Raw genomic sequence first — 24,281 nt, forward strand, 5'->3', positions numbered from 1 at the left:
TCAACTTTACATGAGAATGTGCTATGCTAGACCATAATATTAATCGAATTATTTTCACTATTTTTTTAGCTTCCTTATTTTCACTAGGTTCAATGAGTGATGATGAAGTAGATTTAAAGAAGAATCTTTTCGAAAAAGGAGAGGATGACATGATATCCGAAAGGCTCAAAATCTATATGGAATGTGAAACCCGCAAAGACCAAAGTATTCGCAAACATGAAGCTAAGCCGCTAGAAGCTGGTTGTGTTGCGCGCGTGCATTAGCCCAACATGTCGCGTGCGACTTCACATGGCAACCGGCATGTTGTGTGGGCGCGACTCAAAAGTTGGAAGAGACCATGGCCAAAGAAGCATGCCCAAATCGGAGAAGAGAGATCCATCTTGCCTAGACAAGAAGACCCAATCCGAAGGAACTCGGACCACATGAGGTGGCTCTTTGATGCCATCAAGTAGGACTGAGCCAATAGACCTACAACCAGATCAGTCTAAGACAATGACGAAGAGGATGGGACGTGGACGTTCGGTGAAGCATAAAAAGCTGAATAAGAATGTTGAAGCTCACGGCCTTGCACAAGCAAGAGGCCTTGTGCGATGGACTGGGCTTGCAACCATGCAAGAAGCCCAACCCATGCTTGAAGGAGACACATGCGCATGCGTGTGCGAGCAAAGCAGCCTGCAGGGCCAGGATAACACGCATGTGGGGCGCGCACACAAGGCAGGCGGGAGCGTGGGCACAGACCACCTTGTACATTGCACACGTGACCTACCCCGCCCCCAGGATTTTCCCTCTCACGCGGGTGAGGAATGCATGATTTCTTTCTCGCACAAGTGAGGCATGTGTGCAAAAAGGAACAACAACCCGCGAGGACTTTTCTCAAATTCTCCATATGTTTTTTTTTTTTATTAACTCTTGAAGGAATTCTACTGCAAATTAAACAACAAATTATAACACATGGAAAAAAAGAAATTTATCTACTAAAATTATATTAGTAGTATTTTAATCGTAATTTAATTTTATGTTTTATTCTTAAGATTAAATATTTATTATTTTAATACTAGAATTATAGTGGGTTATTATATTTTAATAATTATTTTAAATATATTTTAATATTAAAATTAGGATAAATTATTATCTAATTAGAATTTAGATTATTTTTCAAGTACTTGTATTATAGACAATCTATTTTGGTGAAAGTGTATAAAAATATCTCATCATAGGCTATAAATCGCACATCTTAGAATTTAACAAATAAAAAATTTTGCTTTAAATTATCCATACTAATTTTCAGGTTCTTCAAATGTCTTCAAGTTAAGGAGTTCCAAACTATTTTGTTGAGTAAGAAACGCGATTGACTTATTGGGTAAGCTATAATGTCTTTTATTATTATTATTATTATTTTTAATTTTTTTAATTTTTTGGATAAGTCTTCAATATATTGATTGTGATTCCATTCGGAAGAGCTTAATTTAGGTAATTAAGTTTTGAGTTGCTGAATATAGTGGATTCATAATCGAGGTATTTTCGATCTGTTGAGTAATCGTTCTCTACTCTGGGTTACGGGATTTTTGACAAGGTGACCCGTTGTCCCATTATTGTTCATTGTAGTGATGGAAGGGCTTAATAGAATGCTGATGAAAGTTAGAGGGCTGAATTTATTTAAAGATGTGAATGTTGGTAGGGGAGATAAGACAGAAGAGATGACACATATGTTTTTAGCTGATGATGTCTTAATTTATTGTGAAACAAATAAACTGGCTTTCTTGAATCTGAGATGTATTTTGATGGATTTCCAAGTGGTATCCCTGCTGTGAGATGATCCCTCTCACTATTTTATTGATGGCTTTGATGGTGTTGATAATGCTTAAAGATTTTGCTATTCTGAAGAGTAGATGACTTAGGATCCTAGAGTTTTTGATGACAAATCAACCCTTAGTGGTTACTGAGGCTTTTAAAAATTTCAATCTCATGATGTGATGACTAAGCTGTAATTGTTATAAATGGGCTGCACCCTCTTGGTGCTCACAGTAATATAACTATATTGTTTTATTTAAAAAGAACTTGTTTCATATTACAGACTACATAGTCTATGTGCTCATGTCAGTAGTATTCTCTCTAAACTTTTATTTATTATGTGGTGATGATGAGTCCATAAAGATTGCAACTTTGATATTATTTCTTGGAAGGAAACTGATGATTGGGATGAATTATTATTTTGAAAAGAAAAAAGAAGAAAACAAGAAAATTAAAACCCATAAATCATGAAGAAGGCTTTGGAGAGACCTTTTCTCTCTGTTTAAAATGCTATTTTCTTGGACTATGACAATTAAGATATTTTTTCTTAAAGCAAATATGACAGATATATATATATATATATATACGAGCTAGATGTAACGACCTCGAAAATTTAAAAAAAAATGTATATAAAGAATATGAGTGCGAAAGCGAAATAAAAGGTTCTGATTAATATTCCTTACACAATAACTTATACGTGCTAACAATATCAAAAAAATAAGTCATTTAAAGGAAATACTAGAAATGAAAGATTATAAAGAAATTAATAAACATTTAGGCATCTACTCGCCGTCTTCTTGTCGATCGGACTCGGGAACCAAGTCCTCCTAATATGAAATGGTTAAGTAAGGAATGAGTTACACTAGACCAGTAAAGATATTACACTATATCACTGTCACAGAAGTAAAGGCTGGTAGAAAACCAAAAACAACCAATGAAGCACAAATTTTGAATAGATTCATTTATCAATAATCAAACCATTTACCGTCCACTTACCTTAGTGGGATTTATAAAAACAACCCATAGAAACAATAACATCATAGATATAATGAATTCATACATAATCTGTAACATAACACATGTCATACTTTTATATTTCAATCATCAAACAACAGTTGCCCCATTTTCATCAGCCTACTAGTATCCATAGGGATCCATAGGGGTCCCCGCTACACGTGAACCCTTCTCTTAACAAACTTAATTTCTAGGGCCGTCCCCATACCCCGTTCGGTATGGGCGCCGAACAATAAACCTCAATACATCGTCCGGTATGAGAGTGAAGCAGGCCGTCCCCATACCTCGTCCGGTATGAGCACCAAGATATTTAAAGTCTCCATACCCCGTCCGGTATGAGACAACGTTCCTGGTAGGGTTCCCTATGGACCCGGTCCGTCCACTATCTCCCAGGATATCTAGTGAGACTGTCAACTTATCAATTCATCAATTCACATCTCTTTTCTATTTTTTTCTTAGTTTCTTGTTTCCCATATAAACATGAATACTAAAGCAATCAACGAGCATCCAACAAGGCAAACATATAATTATATTCACAAAGTCAGGCCGGAATGAAGTAAGCAATGATTCATGCATTTAAAAATCATATAATAATTAAATCAAAATATCATATTGCATTTAAACTGTAAAGTAAATCAAACAGGAACTGACAGAGAAATATATCCGGTTCGAGCTCCATTAGTAATCATAATAAATTATGCATATCTATTTAATTTATATAAATACAGTTTTATCATTTATTAAACTTTAATCCCGTGATAGGAAATAGGATGAAGGGTCCTTACTTAATTCGACGTCGAAAATCGGATTTTCGCTGCACCTACGGGTAGTCCTTAGATTTCCTAAATTTTTTTTCGAGAACTGAAACGCGCTTACGGTACCTACACGTCCCAAATAACTCAAAAATCAGACCTAAGACCTATTCGGCCAATTTCGAAATTCCGGCACGGCGGCGATCTGCTTCGGGCTGGCTGTTTCTGGCCGGATTCGACCAAACTTGCATTGGTTCTTGTGAGAAAATACCCCTAGGGCCCTCGGTGGGCCAAAAAAACACCAAAAATTGAAACTTACCGGCGGCGGAGCTCTCCGGTATGGCGGCTCCTCCAGCTCGAGTCGCAATTTGGTGTTTTGCTCTGGTCAACCTGTAGAGGAAGGAACGATGGTCACAATGGTGTAAAAATTACGTCGAACGGGAATCAGGAAGGGCCTCATCGGAGGCAAAAATCGAGAAAACCCGCGGCGACGCCGTTGAGCTTCGACGGCGTTTTTCGGCCAATTGGCCAGTGTTTTGGCTCCGATTTGGCCACAGGTGGGTTTAGAATCGAATTCTGAGCCAAGGGGAGAATTTTTACCTTGTTTGGCAGCCAGAAAGTGTTCCGGTGCGGCGGCGGGTAGCGGTGGTCGGCTCCCCGGCGGCTGGGCTGTCCTCTTCGGCTAGGGTTAGGGTTTGGGTGTGAATGAGATTATTTATAACATTCCGCTTTTAATCTGAGCCGTCAATCGCGATTTAATCTGCATTGTCCGATCGCGATTAAAAAGGAAATGAATCTGGACCGTCCGTGCGCACTTTTGATCTAGGTCATCCGTGCGCGCGGGAACGGATCTCAGCCGTTCGATCACACGCACGCGGATCACCCACGTGACTCCCTTCCGCGTGGCCTCCCGCGTCAGCGTCTCTGCCACGTGGCGCGTTCTGGTTGGTCGGGGCTGCTGACCGGGCAGCTGACGTGGTACAATTTTTTTAAATTACGTTTTAATCCCCAGTTTTCATATTTTTTTTCAAAAATACCCCAAGAACCCAAAATTTTACCTATTTTTTCTAAAATTGCTTTCAATTAAATCTCTAAAATTATTTTACCCCTTATTATTATTATTATTTCTATTTAATTAAATTAAACTAAATTAAAACCATATAAAAATTATAAAAAAAATCAAAATAAAATAATAATAATAATAATTGGGGTGTTACACTAGAGGAATCTATATGTTTCCATTCTACCATATAATGACTCCTGGATGTAGGTCGAAGGAAAAATACTCCAACCCGCTGGCAATGTAATTTACATTTTATTTTTTGAACAAAATTTGTCTCAAATTTGATTTTCATAAATAATCATACGATATCTTTTTTATTTTTCTCAATAAACCTATATTGAACGTTTTAATAAACCATTGTATAATTAGTTTAATTTATATTAATTATATGGCAGATATATAGTTATTATGTTTTCAAGCTGTTAATTTAAGAACTAAATTAAAAGAACATAATGATAATTCTTGAAGTTTAAGATTGTTAGAAAGGGTCAAAAAAGCAAAAGAAAAAGCACCAAAGTTAGAAAAAGGACTAATTATGAAATTAAGTATTATCAAGAAGGTGTTTTAAGATTTTTTAAACAAATTTAAGTTGTTTAGAATATGTAAATACTTATTTTAAAAACTAAAAAAATTGTTTATTTGTATAAAATGTTAGTATATAAGATAACTAGCTAGTTTTATTAAAAAAAAAAATTAATAAAAATGTAGATTATCTGTATTTTTTTATTTATATTGTCAATTTTTTTTTTAAAAAAATTGAGATAGTGAAAACATGTAGTTTCTTTTAAGGAAATTATGCCGAAACCCGCAGAATCATCACCCGCGCGCAGGGAGACGCGCAGGAGGAGACGATGCGCGGGCAGGCAGCACGGGATCCGTGCTCGCACACGTCCACTTGCGGAGAGTTCCGTGCGCGTGCAAAAGAATACATGCACCTGGGAGAGGGGAATTTCTCCCGGAAAGTTTCACTCGCACTTGGAATCCCGCAGTTCCAGTGCAAAAGAAGAAGATTGTTTCATTAAGTAAACTAATTAAATAAAAAAAAGAAATAATTAGAGTTAAATAATACTAAAACTGCTAATGGTGGCCAAATAAAGAAGGATAATTTTTTTTGTTTTTGAGGGTATAAACCAGATGAACTAACTTTAAATTGTCGCAAATAAATCAAAAAATGCTCACAATATCCGTAATATGAAAATTAAGATAAATGAGAAACCGAACAGATAAAAAAAATCTGTGATCTCTCTCTCTCTCTCTCTCTCCCCAAAGGCTTGCTTGAAAACGACAAAGAACAACTCTTCGTTTCAGTTCAGGCACCTCGACTGTCCACTTCGTCGTAGAATTCATCGCCGGTAACAGGTTTTTTGAAGCTTGTTCTTTCCTCTGTCGCAATATCTAGGGTTCTTCCCCCTGTTTGTTTGGATCTGTTCAATGCATGATTGTCAGCTGTTTTGGTTTTATTTTTTTGTTATTAAATCTTCCTTATAGTTATCCAATACTTCATCGGCAGAGGTTGATCTCCCTCCGTTCCTGATTGGTCATTGCTTTTCCGAGTAAGAACTCCTCATATTGGTCATGCTTCTTCGACTTTACTTGCGTTAGAATGTTGGTCAGGTTTGCCCTTTTTTTTTTTAAAGAAAAAAATGTTGCTATAGATTTGTTCCATCTTCCCTTTCTGTTTGCATGACTATTATGGCTTCTTTTCATCTCATTGAACGTAATTTTTTGATATATTTTTCTAGTTTGCGATGCTTCATTTCATTGTGATTGCAAACTGTTATTAATGGGCATTATCTTTGGCCATTTTTTACCCACTAATTGTTGCATTTCCTTCCATCTTTACTTGCATGTCTGTTGTGTTCTCTTCTTTCACTCATTGACGATGCAAGTTTTTTGTGATATATTAATTCTACTAGGGTTCATCCCACTGTAAGTTTCCTCCAGAATCTGCATAATTTTGCCCGGTTAGGATGCTTTCGAATCAAATTCACCAGCATGTCCATCCATTTATGACTTCATCTTCTAATTGTAACTTAGCTGACAAGTTGGGAGGAAAAACTTCTAAAATCATAAGAAAAAGCTGTGGTGAAATTGCAGAAGCAAAGGGGTAAAGGAAATTATAAGAAGCTTCTGTTGCTGCGAACCTTTGAAGCATGTGTTTTCATTTTCTGTTATTTGACATACATGGAAAGTCATTTTTTACTCTCTGATTCATGTAATAAATTGATTTTTCCAACTATGACATAATATATTGGTAGTCATCTTTGCTACTTAGCATGATCAGCATGCTCTGTGATATATATTAGTTTCTCAACAACAACTATGATCGTTTGAAAGGAAGTCCAAAAAGAGGAAGTCGCAATAGCTTTTTTTGTTTCTTCTTTTCTTTTTTGTACAGGAGCTTGTCTCAGCCCTTTTCACCAAAACTCAAATTTGATATCTAGTTTTCTGATCTGGCAATCATGCAACTGTTCTCTCCTAGGCAACTTCTTGTGACTGAGTGCAGATCTCTGGATATGTTTCTGGAAGAAGTTGATGACATTCTCAGGCTAATGGCAAAGGGGCATAGATTTTGATTATCATTATATGTGGTCAACTTGCAGACTTGTTGGTTGCTCATGTTCTTGTGCGAGTTTTGTGGGGTCAAAAGGGAAGAGACTATGGTGATGTTTTCTTTTGAGCTGCTTTTACAATTAGGCAAGAACAAAACAGAGAGTTATCTAGAACTCAAATAAGTGAATAAAGGAGGAAGAAGGACTATGCGTGTTCCTTGGAAGTATGGAAGTTGTTAGGTTGCGGTGGCTTCTTTTAATGGTTACTCAAGTGTGCAGATTTGACTTGCAACACAAGGAAGACAAAAGCACTTGTGAAGCAAGACTCCTAGTCTCAGTCCAGAAATCCAGACCATGTTGCTTAAGTTGGAGGACAAGGTTAATTCTCATAGAAGATTGCTTATGTGCAATCAAATGCCCAATCTATGGTGGTGCCTTGCATGTTCAGTTGATCCAATTGGACTGATTGAAGCAACCATTAAAAAGGGATCTTATATACAAGCTCTTTTAGTGCCAATTGTTTCTCGAAAATTTTGAAGTTTCAAAAGGGAAACTAATTGAGAAAAAGGGTCAAGATATTCTAGATTGGTAGGATCTCAAATTACCTTCTTTCTCTTATTAGGCCTAGCGTCATAATCTTGTTCCCTCTAAGTCTAAGCTTTCTGCAGATGAGAAACAAAAATGGTTTAAAGGTTCAGGGTCATTTTGTAAGGAGACTAGGCCTGAAGATTCAGTTAAGCCCAACACATCATATAGAAATGGGACTAGTATTAGTGAAGGGGTCAAATTACAAAAGGTGTCTTCTACTTCTTTGCTATTGATGATGAAGTGCTCAAGCAGATACGAAACTACTTTAAAATTGTTGATTCTTGTAGATGCTGCTCCTTATCGAGTTTTTATAATTAGGAAGGTGTGTTCTCCAAGTTAGGGATATTGCGATGGCCTAGCTCTACTTTTATCTCTAAATACTACTAAGCTTAGAAAGGAGAGATTCTAGCGAGAAGACAAAAGCCGCCAAGGGGAACAATTTTATGCCCATTACATGAGGAGATCTTTTAGAGAGGAGCAACATAGATTTTGAAGGCAAGTCCCTACTGACTTCATCCCTTTGTGGATGGAAAATAGACCAGTTTAGGTTGGACATTGAGGAATTTGAAAAAGTTCAGCAAGTTATTTAGTTCATTTGATGGTTTTAAGGTCCAAACAATGGACAAAGTCATTAAGAAGCAAGCTAAAGATAAAACGGTATGGGGAGTTGTCTTCTTCTAAGCCTATGGAGGCATATTTGACTGAAGTAGGGAAATTTTGGAGGCTAGCACATTGTGTTAACAATGAGAAGGTGGTTGGAGGCTTAAAGAGTGACATGGTTGGACAGCAAGGAGGAATAATTGTTGCCAACTTTAAGTAGAATTTATCTTGTAAAATGAGGTGTCTTAATGATTCCAACACAAGGGAGGTCATCAAGGGGGTCTTAGGAAATGGGATGGTGATCTTATTTGGCTCCAAGAGATGATGGATGAGATGATTATTGATAGCATTATTGGAACTTTTACAAGCACAAACAATTTGAGGTGGTTCAATCTCTTGATATTGGGGGTCCTTGGGTGACATTTTGATTATGTAGGATGAATAAGTTTTTAATCTTATTGATAATTCCAAAGGGTAGTTCCTACGTATTATAAATAAAAAGATTGGCGGACTTCTCAAGCTACTTGGATGTTTATTGGCATCCATGGCAAACAAGTGGACTATGATAGAGAAATGATGTCGGAGGACTTGAAACATGTAAAGTAGGGATTGGAGGATCAATGAGTAACTGGTGGGATTTCAGGATGATCCTTCGAGCAATGATCGTTTTAATGGCTCTGTGTTTGCTTTTTGCGGTGGTGGAGTTTAATGTTCAGAAACTTAGATTTGATGGACCCTCCTCTCAAAGGGGGAGGTGGACCTGGTCTATCATGAGATTTGGCCCTACAAATTCTCAACTCGATAGATTCTTGATATCCACTTCCTTTGAAGAGCACAAGCTAGGAATTGTTTCTTCCTCGGATTTCCGGTTATTTCCCATTAGTTTGTATGATGGTGGTGTCAAATGTGCCCTTGTCTCTTTTGTTCTGGGAAATGTGGCTCAAGGTTGAAGATTTTGACTCCTAGTGCAAGCTTGGTGGCGTGAGGAGGAGGGCTTTGCTAATTTTGAATTGACCAAGAAATTGCAATGTCTGATATTCAAAATCAATCAATGGAGCAAAGATCACTTCGAAAAATTTGAGGCTCAAAGGGCTTTATTGATGAATGATATTGATTCTGTAGACAAGAAGGACATTGATATTGGTTTTAACATAAAGAGAAGAGTAGTTTGGATAAGGTGGAGCTCTCGAACTTGTTGATCTTGGAAGAGATTTCTTGGAAGCAAGAAATATAGATAAATTAATTGAAAGGGATATCAAAAAGAGGTACTTTTATAGGTTTGCTTCTTTTCATAAAAGAGCTAACTTTGTTTCCTTTTTTTATTTGAAATAAAGCTATCTTTTTGTTTTGAAATAAAGCTAATTTTGTTTTGTAGTGTGTCTGTTGATGACCAAGTATATTCGATTAGGAATGGCTTAAAAGAAGTTAAGAATCATATCATTGATCTTCTGAAGCTTCTATTTGGCTTTCTGCACTAGAAGGTTGTAGTTTTTTTGTAATCTCATAGGATGATAGGAGTTGGTAGAAAGGGATTTTGATGATGTTGAAGTATTCTATGCTTTATGCAAGTGCATTGGTGACTGGTTTTTAGGTCCAGATTAATTTCTCAGCAGCTTTTCTCCAAAAATATTTGAAAGCTGGTCATGGAATATACTGCTGTGGTAAATTTGTAACTTGCCTCAATGCTACTTTCTTAGCCCTGATCCCCAACATTCAGGACAGTAGTGATGTATAACAATGCAAACCAATCAACCTAGTTGATTGTGTCATGCATTTATGTCTTGTCCATTGACTTAGCAAGGTGGTTGACAACATTTTCAGTGAATCTCAGGCAATGGTTGTCAATGTTAGCTAAGTTCTTGCCCTTTGCGATCTTTGAAGATGTCCTTATTATCAGTGAAATGGTCGACATTGTGAAGAAATAGGGAAGACAAGGGTTTTATGCAAGTTGGATGTGGAGAAGGCCTAGGATCGTTTTACATCAACATTTCATGGTTCTATCTTCTCTAGCGGGTTGTTTTTGGGAGTGAATGTTGTAAGTGGATCTAATGGTGCATTTGTATTGCCTCGTTTTTTGTTACCATTAATGGAGATCCTACTAGTTTCTTCAGATCTTCTATGTGGCAGAGACAAGGGGATCCTTTCTCCTTTTTTTCTTACCTTATTACCCTTATCATGGAAGCTCTTACAATACAGTCACTTGTGCTAAAGGGGTTAATATATTTAAAGGTCTCTCAATGGAGGAAGGTGATTATAAACAATGTCTTTGGCACCTCCTTTTTGTGAACGGTTCATTCCTTTTCTACAAGCCTAGATCCTCATTTGTATGTCAAATTATGTTTTCAAGCAATGTTCGGCCTGGGGATTAACCTTGATAAATTAGTTATGTTCCTATTGGTAAGCACACCACGTGAGCAACTATGCTAAAATCTTAGGTTGTGGCTAACTGTGCCACCTAAGTGGCTGGTACAAGCCACCCTCTTGATTCCTCTTATTGTTTAAAAATAGAAGGTTAGACAAAAATAACAAGAGAATGAATGACGAAGAGAAGTACATGAAAAATAAAAGGGTTTTACAACTCAAAATGTAGTCCTTAGGTGTAGTTTGCTTCTTGAAGTTCTTGGAGGTGTTGTCTAGTTCTAGAGCCTAGGATAATCCAATTCTTCTGAACTTCTAAAGATCACAAATAGGTGAGTGCTCTTTTTCCCCATATTATGATGTGTCCTAGAATCTTTGGACTAGTCCTTTTTGTTAATTACAGGATTCATGTGGGTGTGGCTTGGAATCTTTGGACTAAGATTCTTTGGAAAGGTGTTTCTTTTTTTTCTTTTTTTGCTGGGTAAGGAGCTTTGTGGTTGAAGTGTAATGCCAGAATCTTCAAGGACCTCTACTTTTAGGCAGATTGATTTTTTCTTGGCTTCTTTGTGGGCCAAGCTCATGGGTGTTAATAGAGATGTCTCTATGACCTTGTTACAAAGGGCAGGATGCAGGTCTATATTGACTTCTTATGCTTTGTTCATTTTTTCCTCCTTCCCTTCTTGGATGCTACAGAGAATGTCTTATCTTCTTCACTTATACCTTCTTCTCCTCTCTCTCTATTAATAATTCTTCTTTTTCCATCCCAAGAAAACGAGGGAAATGTATATTTGCTCTTTTTGTAAGTTAGGCAGCAGTGAGTCTCTTTAGTCTGCATAAGAGATTTTAGATATTTTTTCTGCTAATGGTTTCGGTTTGGGGTTATTTACTTTTTTCATCCTTTGAGTTGATTCTATGCATATATGTTTCTTTTTACAGCCAAAAAACAATATATGCGTATATATGCTTATATATTTTATTTCAAAAAAAACGTATATGTTTCTTTGACAGCCAAGAAGAGGTGCTTTGAAACATGGGAGGAAGGTAGCAAAACATTCATCAGTCTCTTGGTAAGGGTTGTATTTTCCTTTCAAAAGTTCCAGTAAAATTCTTGCTTTAGTGTTTTTGTTGTTAAATTTGTTGAGTTTTCTGTTATATATCTACTTCACAGGATGGGTCTTTTTTCAGGAAAAAAAAAAAGGATGGCTCTTCCTTGCCTTGCATAGCACAAAAGTCTGTTTCTTTGGTATGGAGTGACAAAAGGAATGCTAATATTTTGAAGTGTCAACTCTCTAGTGACAACAGGAAGGTGACTGAATTGTTTCATTAAGAAGTTAGTGTCTGACGTCATTCAAGAGAGAGTCAATTTAAGAATCATTTTTAAAACCACTGCCATGATTAGAGGCATAGATTAGCTGAGTTGCTTAGTCTGTTAATCTAGATAAAATGATTATAGAATATTGCCCTCTATATTCTTCTAGATCTTTGTCTGAAAAGCCTCAGAAACATCCTGAATCATTTTTCAAATTTTCAGATATTTTAGTGAAAGGAAATGGCAATGTTCTACCAAACTACTGCTCAGAACATCTGGTTGTCATATTGGCTGCCTTCTAATTTGTATCTTCTATGGAATGTGGAGAGACCATTCCAACAAATGAAGGAACTTGACATGAAAAAGTTGTCCCAGACATTATTGAGGAGGTCAAATGAAGGGACAGTTGTTGTTGTCAACCTAATGACCAAGAATATATCTTTATTAAAAAGAAGACCAAGAATAGATCCTACTGTAGCTTGTTATGGGTAACATAATGTAGTTTGAAATAAAACTCATATATGTGAACATAATGTAGTGGATAGCTTAAAGTGATAAACAGATACAGTCCAAAGGTCCTTAATCTTTATCATGAGGATAAAGAGAAAACATGTTCTGGATGTTAACATTAGAAAACTTGATTGCTGGTTTTAGACCGTGTATATTTTGTTTGAATATAATGTTTTCCTTAATGAAGAATATCCTGAAGATCATACTGATAGTTTGTCTAATTCCCTTTTTCAATCTTCTTCTTCTCTCTCTTGTTCATGTTAACACCTTCTTGGTGCACTTGTTTATAATACTTCTTTTTCTCATCAAAAAAATGATCATATCAGATTTCATTTCTCTGAATACTGAATGCCTGCTGCCTGGTTAAGTGGATCCACGACATTATTTTGGGGCATAAGGTAGTTTAAGTGAAATTAATTAATTTTTGAATGGCAAATCTTTAGCTTATGCGAGTCGCTTGTAGTTAAGACTGATCTGTTTTAAGTTTTTGCATTGTGTATGTAAGTTTGATTAAGAGGCTCCTATGTGAATCTGGTGCATCTTGAATTAATTTTTGGTTTTTGCTTTGCTTTCTTTTTGGCAGACGTGAAAATGCCTCGTAAAGTAAGTTACGGAGTTGATTATGATGATGGTTATGATGGGTATGAAGAGTATGACTATGACTATGACTATGACTATGACTATGATGTAGAAGAATATGGTTAGTAAATTTACTTTTTCACCAGTCTTTTTTCCATTCGCTTTGGTCATGCATTTTGCTAATTTGTTCTTGATCTGCCTGAAACTATCCATACATCAAGATAATGTTTTACATACATTCCCTGTGAAGGGTTTCTTGAGTTGGATTAGTTGGGTGAATCATGTTTCTCATGCAGTCAACTTAGTTTCTTGAGAGTTAATAAAAAATTTGCATGGAAAGAAAGTAGTTTCAAAGGTGCATTGGTTGAAAGGTTGAATCAGGTCAAAGGGTAAGGTTTTGGTTGGATGGACGGGTTGATGGTGGAACACTCACGCAAGATTTCCCAAGATTTTTTCCTTAGTTCATTATAAGACTCAACAATTGCAAAATTTTTTTCCATTTTTGAAATAAAAGAAGAGAAGATGTATTAATGTGAGGTGCTACGAGAGCACTATCCATTTACAAAAAATTTATATGCCAATTAGCATATTTACAATATAACCTAAATTTTTAAAACATTCTAGATTATGTTCTGAAGCAGTAAAATCAAAATAATGAAACCATTTATCTTTAATACTATTAAAATCTTGTTCAAGTCCCTCAAAAGTCCTGTTGTTTCTCTCATTCCAAATAACTCAGAAAATAGTAAGAGAGATTAATCTAAGAGCTTTATTACTATTTAAACCTTTTCATGCCAGAAGTTCGAAATAAACAGAATTTGTCATTATCCAAGAGATCCCCAAAAGCTCGAGTATTATGCTCTAGAGTTTGTGAGATGTTTGACATTTAAAGAGTAGATGATTACATGATTCAAGAAATTTGTTACATAAGAAACACCTGAGGATAGTAGTATGCCCTCTTTTCATCAAATTGTCTATTGTGAGGATTTTCTCTTTTACAGCTTCCCAAGTAAAAAGAGCAATTCTTCGGAGGGCACCCGATTTTCAAATAATTTTTGAAGGAAAATAATATTTTTCATTAGAGTTATGACCGGCCAGAAAAGACCAGAGAGAGCTGACACTGAAGAGGCCATAATTTTTTAACTTTCAATGTAGTTTATTGTTTTGATTTTGCAACTGTGTTTTTGCTAATAAGTGAAATAAGAATTAATAATCTTCTAGTTCTTAATCTTGAAGGTTCCTTATCACTGGGACACTTCAGGAGGTAGGAATGACTGAACCAACAATATCATTTACTGTGACAGTTTTGTTTCTAGCAATCCCATAGATAAGGGGGTATTTGTTTTTTAATTTTTATAAACCGCATCAAAAATCTCCCCAGAAACAGACCTTGAACCCATTACCAATATTCCATTTTGAGCATTGAAATATCGCATTATTTAGTGTGATGATGTTCTTCCATAAACTGTAGTCATAGTTGATGTTTTTAATATACAGATAGATTTTGTGAATTGCCATCATACCATTTTTAGTTTGTCACCATTTTTCAGAGACTGTCATTTTCATTCCAATATCTTCAAATCCATTTACCAATAAATGCCTTGTTTAGTTTGACTATTGATCTTAGTCCCAAGCTCCCCCTACTTTTAAGGGTTTTTTGATCTCCAACCAATTCATTAAGTAGTATTTCTTGCAATTTTCACTATCACTCCAAAGAAAGTTATATTGGATCTGCTCTAATTTTTTTGCCACTTTATTTGGTATGTTAAGCACTGATAAAAAGTAAATCGGGAGATTGGAGAGTGTGCTTTTAATCAAGGTCAATCTAACTCCTTTTGATAAATTTTTTTTCTTCCAGGTAGATAATTTGTTATTGAACAAATCGATCATAGGTTCCCAACAATTACTGTCATTGTGCTTGGTGCCAAGAGGAATGCCAAGGTAAGTGATAGGTAACTGTGTTTGCTTGCAGCCCAAAACCACACTGAAGTGTTCATTTCTAGAGCTGTTTCCCAACAAAACCATCTCAGATTTTTGGAAATTTATATTTAAACCGGAGACAGTCTGAAAGCATAGTAGAATACATTTTAGGAAGATGAAGGAGTTGAAATCCGATTGACAGAAAATCAGTGTAGCATCAGCAAAGAAAAGATGAAAAATTTCCGTTTTGTGATCTCTGTTACCTACAGTAATCTCTTTAATTAAGTTTAGTGATTTTGTTTTCTCAGTTAGTTAATTCAGTGCCTCCATTACAATAATGAATAAGAGTGGATAAAAGGGATCCCCTTGTCGTAGGCCTCTAGAGGCATTGAAAAAAGTAGTGGATCTGTCGTTGACAATCACGGCAAAACTGGTAGCGGAAACACATGTTTTTATCTAGCTTCTCCATTTGGGTTCAAAACCAAGTCTAAAAAGCATATAATCCAGGAAATTCCAGTTAACGTGATCAAACACCTTTTTCATGTCAAGTTTACACAGAATTCCTTCCTTGTTATGTCTAATGGCTTCGTCAACTGTTTCATTAGCAATTAAAATGGCATCAGTAATCTGTCTCCCATAAACAAATGCGTGTTGACCGTTTCCAATGATGTTCTTTAATACCTTTGACAATCGTTTTGCTAGAACTTTGAATAATAATTTGTAAATACACCCAATGAGACTTATAGGACAAAAATCATTATAATTCTTTTGGCTAAGCTCTTTTGGGGATCATGACAAGAAAAGTAGAGTTGAGTGATTATATAAAGGTGTTGTGGCTGTGGAAATCATTAAATAGCTCTAATATGTCACCTTTAATGATATCCCAAAAAGATTGAAGGAACTTGATGTTGAAACCATCTGAACCTGGAGCTTTGTCCCCATCACATTCCTTAAGGCAGTCCAAGATTTCCTCTTCAGTGAATTTTTCTTCAAGCTGATCTCTTTCACTATCACTTAAATTGTTGAATAGGAGATTGTCAAGATTGGGTCTGTAGTTATATTCTTCACAAAACAATTTCTGAAAGTGTTCTTTTGCCCCTTCTCTCAAAGCTTCATTACCTTTGATGCATCTGTCATTCACAACAAGTTCGTCAACAAAATTTACTCTTCTTCTGTGGTTAGCTAACATGTGAAAATATTTAGAATTCTTGTCCCCGTCTCTAAGTTATTTTTCTCTTGATTTCTGTTTCTAAGAAATTGCTTCTAAATGTAGTTTTTGTGCTAAATCAATTTTCAAGGAGATCCTTCTATTCGTATCAGTTACAGACAATGAAACATTTTCCTCTTTTCTGTCAAGAAAATCAATCTCTGATAGGATGTCGTTGATGTTTTCCTCTTCCATTCTGCGGCATTTTTTGCCCAACTTTTGATTTCCATTTTAAATCTTTTTACTTTTTGAGCAATCCTAAAGCTGATGGTGCCTGAAATATGAGTATCAATCCAGACATTTGTCACTAGGGATTTGAAACTGTCATTACCCAGCCATTTATTATCAAGTCTGAATGGAATGGGACCCCATCACTGCGGGCAATGGTATCTGGATGATCAATCTGGTCAAGAAACTCATGTCTAGAGGTTAACCGATATTTAAATTTATCTTGATGTCTATCACAGTGCGAGAAACCTTCTGAATCTTTCAATGAGCTGGTAGGGAAGCTCAGATCAAAAGAGCCTTGTCGATACTGGAAAGAATCAGAACTGATGAAGAATTCCCATGAATACTGATCTCCAAGATTAATGCCTCACCTAGAGTGGGCTTTTTTGCTTGGGAAACAGCAAAGGATTGTATCTTAAACTGTAGACAACTTGATAAAAAAGGGAAATGTAAATAGATGTTACTTGTGCAAGAGAACTGCAAAGTTTGATAATCATCTGCTTCTTGGTTTCCCTTTTCTTATTGGCTCTGTTCTGTAGCTTATAGTCTTCCAGGGATAAAGTGGGCAAGTTAAGTTAAAGAGGAGCTATGGGCATAAAGAGGCATCGATGGAGATAAATAGTATAGTAAGAAGTTAGGTCTTATTACTTTGGCTACCTTATTGGTTATTTTAAGTAAAGAGAAAAAAGAGCTTTTAAGGGCATATAATTTTCTTTTGATCGGAATAAGAATAATTGGTTCTGGATGTAGGTTTTTCTAAAGGGTTATCTTTTTTTTACTTGTGGGGTTTTAGGGAACCTGATTGATATTTTGACAGATTTGTAAAGTTTTACCACCTTGGTGCCTACTTTTTTTTTTTGTTTTTTGAAATAACCACCTTGGTGCCTACTAATGCTACCCTCTTTTTTCTTTCCAAAAGATCCCCATCAAACAAGAGCAAGGAGTACCACTGAATTAGAAAAACCTACATCCAGAACCAATTATTCTTATTGGTTATTTTAAGTAAAGAGAAAAAAGAGCTTTTAAGGGCATATAATTTTCTTTTGATCGGAATAAGAATAATTGGTTCTGGATGTAGGTTTTTCTAAAGGGTTATCTTTTTTTTACTTGTGAGGTTTTAGGGAACCTGATTGATATTTTGACAGATTTGTAAAGTTTTACCACCTTGGTGCCTACTTTTTTTTTTTGTTTTTTGAAATAACCACCTTGGTGCCTACTAATGCTACCCTCTTTTTTCTTTCCAAAAGATCCCCATCAAACAAGAGCAAGGAGTACCACTGAATTAGAAATGGATATATATGGTTTGTTTTCATTTGCAATTTCACAGGTTATCCGAAAATAGATAATTGAATATCAATTTGCAGCCATTTATATTTTATATACAACATATAAAAGATCGACTTTTCCTGCAAAAATGATATGGAAGGCCGATGCTCTAACCAGAATTTATTTCTTTGCTTGGGAAGCATCTAAAGAATGCATTTTGACCATTGATAAACTTATAAAAAGAGGCATTACCCTAACTAATAGATGTTTCCTTCACAAGAATAATACCAAAACTTGCAACCATCTTCTTCTTTGGTGCCCTTACACTTACATGTTATAGTCTATGGTCTATGGTCTACTAGGCATTTGCTGGGTAATGGCTGGTTCAGTAAAAGAAGAATTATTTGGTGTGTAAGAAGAACAAGAAGCTCAGACTTCTACCACTTACTATTTTCTGGGTAATTTGGAATGAAAGAAACAACAGAACCTTTGATGGAAAGGAAGATATTTTTGGAAACATCATATGAACAAATGGCTCCATTTTTTTTTTTGGTTCCGCTATGCTGGAACATAACATTAACCATTTTAACGATTTAAGATCAATTGTAGATATATTGATTGACTCGTAAATCTTTTGTACATGGATGGTGCCCCTTGACACCATTCCCCTTGGCGCCATCACATCAATACACTTTTATCTAAAAAGAAAACCCTCTTAAGCAACTCAAAGTTACAATTATTATTCCCTTCATTCTACAAATCTACCAGATTTACAAGTGGAATATTTTTTTTCTGAAATATAAAGTGTGAATTCTATTAATATAGGCACCAAGGGGGTGCCACCCATATACAAATTTTACATTTCAATCAATGTGTCAAAAAGTTCTGCTAAATTCTCAATAGAAAGAAGAGGATGATCCCGTACAAGCGGAATAAATTAATAATAGGTCAATGATCAAAAGAATCATCTTCTAGATTTTGCTAGATCTTGGACACCACATACCACCAAAGAGGTGTTTAGTTGTCTCTCCTTTTCCTTGCTGTATAGCATGTACCCATTGAATATTCCTTTTTTCTTCTGTAATTTCTTTTTGGTTCTAATGCTTTTCCCTGGAGCCTTCCAAACTAAAATTTACACCTTACTAAGTGTCTCTGTCTCCCATATGGTTTTCCAAGGAAAATCCATCCACTTCCTCTGGTAGCTCATCCATCAAGATGTTGTCAAAGGATTTCATATCAAAATTTTCATCTTCTCGCTACATCCTCCAAGCTGTTATCAATATCATATTATTTATATCTCTGCATGTATTTCCAGAAATAAAACATGATGCTTGACATTTAATTTTGTGTAACAGTGGAAGCACCTGAGGTTAAGAAAGAAACCATTCAGTCCGGGCTTTGGCGTTGCTCCATTTGCACATATGATAATGAAGAGAGCATGTCTGCATGTGATATTTGTGGAGTTCTTCGCAATCCTTTAGTTAACAGTCAGATTAATTGCGATAAGAGAACAGGTAATAAAATACTTTTCCATATTTCTTTGTTTATTTTTGAAGTTTGTAGTATCTTTTCGAGAAAAAAAAGTTTGATAGTATCTTTTTTTTAAAAAAAAAATAAAAAGTGTGAATATATATTGCTTTATGCACCAAGGGGGTCCCACCTATGTACGGAAAGCTCTTGCCTGAACTGCATGTCATATTTGGTTCTTCAATGTGACAAGGACACATTTCCTTCTAGACCTTTTGACTTATTTCCTTGAAAATTGAGGATGAATGCATTAAACATGGTTTTGGACATAACTATCTCAATTCATGTTTGACTTTCTTCTAGTTTTGAGGTGATTGTGCAAAAGATGTTCTCTATGCTAATGTCCCTGTCTTGTGGGTTTGTTTTCAAGTTGGGTTTCCCTTTTATAGAATGGATCTCTTTCATGCAGTGGATGGCATATGCAAAGATTCTGGAGCATCAATGATGGCCAAGTCTCTCTTTGCATCTCTGCCACACCAGACACTCAAAAAGACTATAGTATATCAGCAGCACAATGATGATCTTGAGAAGGAAGAGGACTATAAAACTTGTCAACCTGGGAATATCCAAGGGCGTTTTCATGAATTTCATAAGACATTTTGTTCTCGTAGCCCTTCGCTTATTAATATAGGTCTGCATATGTCCTAAGCTGGATATGGATGTGTTTTAGGGACATTTATCTCCTGGTAGTCCACAGTACTTAGATATAAGCAGTACAAAATTTTGAAATTTGTTGAGCAGGTGCTATTGGTTTGGGAGTTATTTTTTGTCTTTCTTCTTAAATATGTTGTTTGATGTAAAATTAGCTTGTATTCTTACCTTGCACATATTTTTGATGCAGCCCCGTTCAAGTTTGATGTTCCATCACCAGATGATATTGTTTCTAGTGGATTGTTTTCCACAAAAATGGGTTCAAAAGGTATGCTTCTATATGTTACCTAAATTTTGTAGTTGAAAGGAAAAGGAGGACCATTTATTTTCGCCGAGAATAATTAAATTTTCTCTTTTATAGCAACTGTGTTTATTAAGATGTTTGAAATTCTGGTATATTTTAATCATCACATAAAGATGATGTTATTAAGATATCTCCTAACCGCTGGAAGTGAAGTTTTCTTGAAGTTCTTTGGTTAAACGTAACCTTATTCTGCTCATGCTGCCTTTTATTTTGCAGCTACTTTTTCTGATAAAAAATCTTCAAGAGTTCCCTCAAGCATTTCGAAACCGGATATTGTCACTTCAAAATCAAGTACTAAAGATAGTTCTTCAGGTTTAATGCAAAAAGACAGATGTGGAAGTGTGGATGAGAATACTCAGTTCAATGAAGGTTCATGTAATACAGAATCGAGGGAAATGTTAAAGAGCTCAGTTCCATATATGTCAAAAAGGAGAGACAATGTATTGCATGATAGCAGTTCCTCTTCGTTAAGTCAGGGTGACCCTGAAAATCTTGTTAGTAATCTGAAAAACATTCCTTCAGCCAGTAAATTTGGAAATTCAAATAACTTGAAAGCTAAACAAGTAAATCCACAAGCTCAGTATAAGCCTGAAACATGGATGCTCGCGGAGAAAGCAGAGAAAACTCAACTGAATCTTGCAGTTGTGAGTTATGTTTGATTGTAGTTGCAAAATCAATGGAATTCACCTTATTGGTCATTTATATTCCTAATTATGTTATTGTAGGTTGGTCATGTTGATTCTGGAAAATCAACACTCTCAGGTAGACTTTTGCATCTTTTGGGACGAATATCTCAGAAGGAAATGCATAAATATGAAAAAGAAGCCAAATTACAGGTAACCTGAAGATGGTGCGCTGTATGTGTTTGTCCATGTGCCACATTTGCATACATGCATTCTTGATTACAAGCTTTATACACACACATTAAAACTTGTTCTTGTTAGATTGATGTGTTGTTCCTAATGAAATAGGGAAAAGGGTCCTTTGCTTATGCATGGGCATTGGATGAGAGTGCTGAAGAGAGAGAAAGAGGAATCACTATGACCGTGGCTGTTGCATATTTTGATTCCAAAAAATATCATGTTGTTCTGCTTGATTCTCCTGGACATAAGGATTTTGTTCCAAACATGATATCTGGAGCAACACAAGCTGATGCTGCAATTCTTGTGATAGATGCCTCTAATGGGGCATTTGAGGCTGGTATGGATGGTATGAAGGGTCAAACAAGGGAGCATGCACAACTTATCAGAAGTTTTGGTGTTGATCAGGTCATAGTTGCAGTCAACAAAATGGACTCTGTGGGATACTCTAAGGATCGTTTTAATTTGATTAAACTGCAACTCGGAACATTTCTCCGCACTTGTGGTTTTAAAGATTCCTTTATATCATGGATTCCACTAAGTGTCATGGAAAATCAAAATCTGGTAGCAGTCCCTACTGATGTTCGGTTGTCGTCATGGTGGGTTTTCTTCATGTACTCCAATTATTTTCACTAAGATATGCAGCAAAAAATTTTTATGAGCTCAAATATCTCACAAATTGATGATTTATGATTAGAAGTGTTTGTAATGCTTTGAAATTTTTCACTGATGTAAATATCTCTAATTATAATGGTGGTTATTGAAACTCAGGTACTCTGGTCCTTACTTGCTGGATGCAATTGATTCTCTCCCGTCTCCTACTAGAGACTTCTCAAAGCCTCTACTAATGCCCATATGTGATGTCATAAAATTGTCCCCTCAAAATCAGGTGTCTGCTTGTGGAAAATTGGAGGCTGGAGCTCTTCGAAGTGGATCTAAGGTATTCAGTTATATAGCTGAAGAATGACAGGCCTAGCACAAGAATAAAGTAATTAATAAAAGGTTTCAGTTGGTCATTTCAACTTAGTTTGAGGAATAGATATTTAGTGGAGGATTTTCATGAAAGAAATAGTTTTTGCCCCCTAAAAAGAAAGAAGCTAATGGAAGAAGTCATTCACTTTGTTATCTGTGGGGGTCTTGTGGAGTTGTATTGGCAATACATGTATTGGTAGCTAGCTGGCAGCTTTCTTGGAAAATGTTAGTAAGTTCGAAAAGGTTCTTCGTATGTGCCTCAGCTTTGGACCCTCAGTCTCTTTTCTTCAGGGTGATTGTGGTTTTTTTGTAGCTTTAGCTTTTGATATGTAGAGCTTGCAGGTTTTTGATAATCAGACTAGTTTATGATATGCTTAACAATTCAATGCCTGATGTAGGTCTTAATTTTGCCGTCTGCACAAGTAGGGACAGTGCGCTCATTAGAGCAAGACTCCCGTCATTGCACAGTTGCACGAGCTGGGGACAATGTAGCCGTCAGTCTACATGGCATTGATGCAAACCATGTAATGGCTGGAGGTGTGCTATGTCATCCTGATTTCCCAGTTGCAGTTGCTGAACATTTAGAATTGAAGGTGCTTGTCTTGGATGGTGCAGCCCCTCTCCTGATTGGTTCTCAGGTGGCATCCTACTTCAACACTCCTGTACTTGTTTTTTCCACAATTTCTTTTCCCATTAAAACAAGCTCATTTTGTGGTTGGGACCATCAGTTGGAGTTTCACATACACCATGCAAACGAAGCTGCCAGAGTTGCAAAAATATTATCGATACTTGATCCAAAGACTGGCAAGGTTATTAAGAAGGCTCCTCGGTGTCTCATTGCTAAGCAGAGTGCAGTGCTTGAGGTGAATTACGATGACAATAGTCATTGCTATTGTATTCAGATTTAGTAGCTTACATGTGTGGTTTCGAGCAGAAAGCAAACTCTCGCATTATCTTTTGTGCATGCTGTCATTTCAGGTGGTTCTGCAGGCTCCTGTTTGCGTGGAAGAGTTCTCAAAAAACAGAGCTCTTGGGAGAGTGTTTTTAAGAGCTCTAGGAAGAACAGTTGCCGTGGGAATTGTGACTCGAATAATAGAGGAAGTACAATAGTCTTATTTCAAGATTATAAAATGTTACTGGGTGTCCATAACCATAAAGCCCGTAAGGCTTTTCCAGGCAAAATTTTTGCAACATTTTTAGGCCCCTTTTCTTTAGCCCTTCTCTGCAGGTAAAAGTAACCTCCACTCCATGTGCGTTGAAGACATGCACCTGGTTTACCTGTACAATACATAGTTCCGAGGTAGTATATATACTTGTGTTCATCTATTGGTCAATATGTTTCTGGACCCATTTAGAGAGTCACCACATTGGAAGTATCGTGCACACAAACACACACAAGCACCATCTTTCTTTGGGCTGCAATTTAACACCGTTTATGCGGGCGCTACTCATGCATAGGAAGAGATTTAAAAGATTTTTGTAGTTAAAATTTGGGTTAATGTTATACTATAAGTACATAATTTGGAATATATTTCCATTAAATTTGGGACTTTATACATTAACGTATTTTGAGTTATCTGATTAATCTTTACTTCATTTGGCTGTCAATAGTTTCGAATTCACACAAAATAGTATGCTACTGTCTTCAATTAAATTTTGTAGGTTATATCTTGTTATGTATCTAGTCTGTTACTATTTTTGTTTAATTTTTGAAGATTAGTCTTTGGTAAAGGGGTTAGTCTGCACAGTAAGTAGGCGTTGATTTAGATTATGTCCAGAGTTACAAGAAACAGAGTTCAATTTTCTTGGAGTGAAGCTGCAGAAATCTTTCTTATAAATTCCCTGGTCTCAGTTCTCGGTGATTCCTAATCAGACTGAAAAGGAGTTTATTCAGCATGTAAAAATTAATTTAAAGATATCCTGATCATTCAAGTTTAAAAAATAAGTAGTGAAAACAATATACCAATAAAATATAAAGTTACGTTATAATTTGACAATTATGGAGAGTCAGTTTTTATTCATGCATGCGAGACATCAGTTGTTCAAATGAACGTTTCAGTAAAGGGTAACGAAAAGTATAGGAAGATAAGAAATTGCAGCATATGAGAAATGCCGTACTTTTTGCTTGCATTACATGGAAGTATATAAGATAGATCCCTAAAATTGTTAGCCGCAGCCCCACATCCATTGTGGGAAGTGGGAACACCAAGGACAAGTGGGGTCAACAAGT

General features: G+C 36.0%; 1 protein-coding gene across 29 annotated transcripts; it reads left to right on the forward strand.

The window, feature by feature from the left end:
* The first annotated feature begins 5,469 nt into the window (after window positions 1–5,469).
* On the forward strand, window positions 5,470–23,627 carry LOC110818608 (Translation elongation factor EF1A/initiation factor IF2gamma family protein). Of its 29 annotated transcripts, none has more exons than XM_088207909.1 (16): window positions 5,471–5,979; window positions 6,109–6,234; window positions 11,727–11,785; window positions 11,904–12,024; window positions 12,864–12,935; window positions 13,121–13,237; window positions 19,093–19,251; window positions 19,674–19,895; window positions 20,106–20,183; window positions 20,436–20,863; window positions 20,945–21,055; window positions 21,191–21,678; window positions 21,851–22,019; window positions 22,450–22,689; window positions 22,780–22,914; window positions 23,030–23,627. In XM_088207909.1, the coding sequence occupies exons 6-16, from the start codon at window positions 13,129–13,131 to the stop codon at window positions 23,159–23,161; spliced, it is 2,271 nt and encodes a 756-aa protein (XP_088064035.1). In that variant the 5' UTR covers window positions 5,471–5,979; window positions 6,109–6,234; window positions 11,727–11,785; window positions 11,904–12,024; window positions 12,864–12,935; window positions 13,121–13,128; the 3' UTR covers window positions 23,162–23,627. The 29 variants fall into 29 exon arrangements, with proteins under 29 accessions (XP_088064038.1, XP_088064056.1, XP_088064055.1 ...); XM_088207919.1 differs by having other exon boundaries at window positions 6,109–6,225; XM_088207926.1 differs by having other exon boundaries at window positions 6,109–6,173; window positions 11,887–12,024.
* The last annotated feature ends 654 nt before the right edge of the window (window positions 23,628–24,281 follow it).

The sequence above is a fragment of the Carica papaya genome, chromosome 7 (genome assembly GCF_054855325.1).
Source record: "Carica papaya isolate Zhongbai chromosome 7, ASM5485532v1, whole genome shotgun sequence".
NCBI lineage: Eukaryota > Viridiplantae > Streptophyta > Magnoliopsida > Brassicales > Caricaceae > Carica > Carica papaya.

Bases quoted from the DNA above. Each gene is read 5' to 3' on its own strand.
- LOC110818608 (XM_088207930.1), top strand. From the start codon at position 13,129: ATGCCTCGTAAAGTAAGTTACGGAGTTGATTATGATGATGGTTATGAT. The intron at 21,056-21,190 runs GTAACCTGAAGA...CTAATGAAATAG, and splicing joins AAAAAGAAGCCAAATTACAG to GGAAAAGGGTCCTTTGCTTA. The intron at 22,690-22,779 runs GTGGCATCCTAC...TGGGACCATCAG, and splicing joins CTCTCCTGATTGGTTCTCAG to TTGGAGTTTCACATACACCA.